Consider the following 5000-nt stretch of genomic DNA (forward strand, 5'->3'; position numbering starts at 1 on the left):
GCCCCCGGGGGTCGGATGGGGCCACAATAGAGGGTCAAAGTTTTACATACAAATATATAGGAAAAATCTTTAAAAATCTTTTTCCCAAGAACCACTAAGCCAGAAAAGCTGAGATTTATATGAAAGCTTTCTGATATAGTACAGATTCAGGTTTGTTAAAATCATGGCCCCCGGGGGTCGGATGGGGCCACAATAGGGGGTCAAAGTTTTACATACAAATATATAGGAAAAATCTTTAAAAATCTTCTTCCCAGAACCACTAAACCAGAAAAGGTGATATTTATATGAAAGCTTTCTGATATAGTGCAGATTCAGGTTTGTTAAAATCATGCCCCCCCCCCCCTGCCCCCCCCCCCCCTGCCCCCCCCCCCCCCCCCCCCCCCCCCCCCCCGGGGTAGGATGGGGCCACAATAGGGGATCAAAGTTTTACATACAAATATATAGGGACAATCTTTAAAAATCTTCTTCTCAAGAACCATTGGGCCAAAGAAGTTCACATTTACATGAAAGCTTTCTGACATAGTGTAGATTCAAGTTTGCAAAAACCATGGCCTCCAGGGGAAGGTTTGGGGCCATAATAAGGACTACGGTTTTACATGCAAATAGATATGGAAAATCTTCTGATATGGACCAAGGTGACTCAGGTGAGCGATGTGGCCCATGGGCCTCTTGTTACATTTTTGACTTATTCTCTAGAACCACTGAGCTAATGTCAACCAAACTTGGCATAAAGTATTCTTGGGTGAAGAGCTTTCAAGTTTGTTCAAACGAAGGACCATGTCTCCTTCAAAGGATTAAATAGATAATCACAAAAATGCAAAAATAGGGTGGGATCATTTAAAAATCATCTCTAGAACCACTGGACCAGAGGAGCTGAAATTTACATGAAAGTTTCCTGACATAGTGGAGATTCAAGTTTGTTAAAACCATGACCCCTAGGGGAAGGTTGGGACCACAATAGGGGATCTAAGTTTTACATGTGAATATATAGGTAAAAATCTTTTCAAGAACCACTGGCCCAGAAAAGTGTAAATTGGCATGGAAGCTTTCTTGAAATAGTGCAGATTCAAGTTTTTTTTAACATCATGGTCCCCAGTTCTTCTCAAGAACCTCTAGACCAGAAAAGATTACATTTACATGAAAGCTTCCTGTCATAATGCAGATTGAAGTTTGTAAAAATCATGGCTCCCTGGGGTAGGTTGAGACCACAATAGGGATAAAAGTTATACATGCAAATATATAGGGAAAATCTTTAACTATGGGCCAACGTGACTCAGGTGAGCGATGTGGCCCATGGGCCTCTTGTTTCTGTAAGAGACAATTGATTTGATGAGCTGTGTGATTCATTAACCATTTTTCTCCCAAACAGGAAATCTTGGAACCGTTCTCCCAGAATACCTCAGTAAACACACCACAGATAAAGTTCGGGAAAGTAAGTTTTTTCTATGCCTAAAGGCTGAAAATGTTAGTTTAATGTTAACTTTGAGTTTGGCAATGAGTTTATGACTCTTGCACTACAATTACATGTATATGACAGAGAAGCTTACTACCGGTATACTTCATGCAATAAAACCTGTATGTTGTATGAGGCCAGAGGTCAAATAAGAATGATGTCTTCCTGTTGGGGCAGATACATATTGGTTTTGATGCAGTTTTCCTTGCATCGCTTTGAAATTTGATGCTGAAATTGTATCTGGGCAGTAACTTTCTTAATCTTGCTCCGACAAGTGAATTCAAAATCTGGTTCAGTCTGCTGGTGCCCATAACCTAAAGGTCTCACAAGTCAAGATCATACGTGAAATAAATGTTAATAATGTGTCTTCATTGTAAATTTATTCTACTGTTGTTCATGACACAAATATTTTGTATCAAGGTCATATTACCAAGGTCAAAACAATAATATTATGAGAAAGAGTCAGGGTTATTACTTAGCTTTCATTGCTTGGAGTAACTTTGGAGAAAAGTATTTCATGATATTGCTCATGGTCTGAATTTGTGAAGAGCATTTATAAATAATGTTGAAGCAAAAATGGATGGTTTTAATACTTTATAAGGCTGTTTACATTATTCATATATGTGACAAAGATGCATGCATTCAGAACAACTACACTGTACTTAAATTTAGGATGCTGTAATGCCCATAAACATTGATTATCTTGGTTTTATATGCCAATGTTGTATTGATAGTACATACAGTGTATATATAGTAAATATCTTACCCAATTTTTCAATATACTGTAATATTTCTTGCAGAAAGATGCATGTATTGAATTTGCCATTGTGTCATAGTTGACTTGTGTACATCCTTTGTACAGGTGGTGTAAATGTGATGACTAGTCAGTCAGTGACAGAAGCACGGTACAATGACAATCAGGTGGAACTGACCCTGGATAATGGGTCAAAGGTCAGTTTGCAATCCAATTATTGAAGTGACTGCCCTATTTACTTGCACCATGAATACACACTTTACAAATGAAAAATTCCACTTTCCTGTCATAGCTTTTGATTGCTGAAGTAAAATTAACTTCTTCAGAAGAGATGCATTTCCCAGTTACTGTACTTAAAACAATTGCTCCGGTAGGTGTCAGGTGTCTTGCAGCAGGATTATCACTTACATGTAAGTGATCCAAATTTTGATATATATATATACATATATATATATATATATATATATATATATATATATATATATATATATATATATGTACATGTATGTATATATATATATATATATATATATACATATATATGTATGTATGTATGTATGTATGTGTGTATATATATATATATATATATATATATATATATATATATATATATATATGGTTGCCATGATTTTTTATTTATGGAGACAATACTGGCTTCTTCTTGAGACCAATTGTATACCCAGTCTCTGTGCTTTGTACAATATCCATATAGGTGTCAGACAAAAATACTGTTAGTTTTGGAACAATCTGAATTGTATTATAGCCACCATAGTTTCCATTGGCTAATACAAAATGTAGTACTGTATAAGAAGCATTTTTGGCGAGGATCTAATTTTGGCATTATCAGTGAGGTTGTTGACAGTTGAGATCACTAAAATTGAATATCACTAACAATTTATTCCATATCGTAAGTAATAGATATCTTATAAAATCACTAAATATTACCTCTTGCTAAATATTACCCATTTTTATAGGAAAATTGCTAACTTTGTGTCTTGCCAAGAATTCCAATTATACGGTATTTTACTCCAAAATGGCAGCAAACCCATCTGGCACCATCACAAGCACTTGTTTCTGTAAATAACTTATGACCTCTGTATACTAATAGTGTTATTATTAGTATACAGAGGTCGTAAGTTATTTACAGAAACAAGTGCCTGTGGTCCCCATCCTCAATACAATGTTCCTGTAGTAGTCTTGCAGAACTGTTACAGAGCAATCCAATATGACTGCCATGCTTTTGAGCGACAAATGAAAAGTTAACTTCTCCAAATGGCTGCATACCGAACAAAAATGTTCTTCTATCGTTATCCAGACCTTTTTTCTTTTCTTCTAAATGATTTAAAGTCAAATAGGGCCAACATAGTTTTTGATTGGTTGATACAAATCAACTTCTCCTGAAAAACAGGATACCTTAACACCATACTAGGCACATGTACAAATGTTCCATTTGCTGTCTCACAGAAGTGTGCCTTTCAGAGCAACCTGGATTGGAATATGACTCCTGTGGCTTTTGATTGGCTGAGACAAAATCAACTTCTCCAGAACTGCCAAATCATCTTGTTCAATTTATTGACCCTGGTGAATGATTCAGGCTCTTGAAAGTCCTTAATTGGTGGGCCACTATAATTTTGTTCATTTCTAATTTTGACGTATTAACCACTTAATAAATACTGTATATGTACATGTATATACTTCGTTGTAATATCAGTATCAGGTATAGATGGACACATACAGTATAGGAGTAATCATTAAAGAAGTGGTGCCGTGAATGTGCAGGCTCCTCAAATGTTTGCCCTTCAGTTTAAAAATTAGTTTAATTCATTGTTAAAAATGACAAGGTCTGACAGTTTATCAAGCAGAATCTAGACAAATTTGTTAGATCTCAGAATTCCTTCCCTTGTAGGTCTCGGTGGATAATGTAGTGGTGTCTGTAGGTTTAGAGCCCAATGTAGAGCTGGCCAAGACGTCTAACTTAGAGGTGGACGAGAAGCACGGAGGGTTCCGCGTGAATGCAGAACTGGAAGCCATGTCTGATGTGTGGGTGGTAGGTGGCATACTGATTTAATGTCAGTGAAATTGCAGTATGTGCAGAAAAAGATTGTTGTTTAATAAATCTTTCATTCTTGTTTTGTTTATTTACAATGTATCTAGTTCATTTTTAAAGATTAAGTTAACAATTAAAAAAAAAAAAATTCATGTATTTCACATCTACCATCATTTATAGTTTTCATGTATTTAACATCTACCATCATTTATAGTTTTCATGTATTTCAGAAGATTTTGGTAATCAGACCATGCAACATCTTCAAATCTTACAGTTCAGATAATACAATAATTTTGTGTCATTTACTCAGGCCGGTGATGTATCCTGTTTTTATGATATCAAACTTGGTCGACGACGCATAGAACATCATAATCATGCATGGGTCAGTGGAAAGTTGGCCGGTGAAAATATGACTGGGGCAGCAAAAATGTATAGGTACCAGTCTGTGTTCTGGTAAGCACTGTCAATAGTCTTTTAAATGTGTACACACTTTTGTATGTTAGCTGCAATAATGTAGCCCTCTCTGATCCCCCCCCCCCCCCCTAAAACATCAGAATAAAAAAAAATCGGAAAGGGTTACATTATTGCAGCTAACTTGTATGTGTGTAGATATTTCTCTATCATATTGTACAAGGACATGTATATTAGACTGAATGTGGAATTGTTATGTTTGTACATGCAGGTCAGATCTGGAACCATATGTATCATTCCAAGCGATTGGAATCATAGACTCCAATTTAGAAACG

The 5000-nt window shown here is 36.0% G+C and overlaps 1 protein-coding gene across 1 annotated transcript in view; it reads left to right on the forward strand.

The window, feature by feature from the left end:
- LOC125682501 (apoptosis-inducing factor 1, mitochondrial-like) overlaps positions 1 to 5000 on the forward strand; it is a 25572-nt gene that overhangs the window by 17465 nt on the left and 3107 nt on the right. Inside the window, exons 11-15 of the mRNA XM_048923128.2 lie at positions 1370 to 1432; positions 2316 to 2404; positions 4114 to 4254; positions 4565 to 4707; positions 4937 to 5000. The exon at positions 4937 to 5000 is cut by the window's right edge and continues 48 nt beyond it. Of these exons, the coding sequence (XP_048779085.2) occupies positions 1370 to 1432; positions 2316 to 2404; positions 4114 to 4254; positions 4565 to 4707; positions 4937 to 5000 (500 nt within the window). The remainder of the gene's footprint in view (positions 1 to 1369; positions 1433 to 2315; positions 2405 to 4113; positions 4255 to 4564; positions 4708 to 4936) is intronic.

The sequence above is a fragment of the Ostrea edulis genome, chromosome 2 (genome assembly GCF_947568905.1).
Source record: "Ostrea edulis chromosome 2, xbOstEdul1.1, whole genome shotgun sequence".
Lineage (NCBI taxonomy): Eukaryota > Metazoa > Mollusca > Bivalvia > Ostreida > Ostreidae > Ostrea > Ostrea edulis.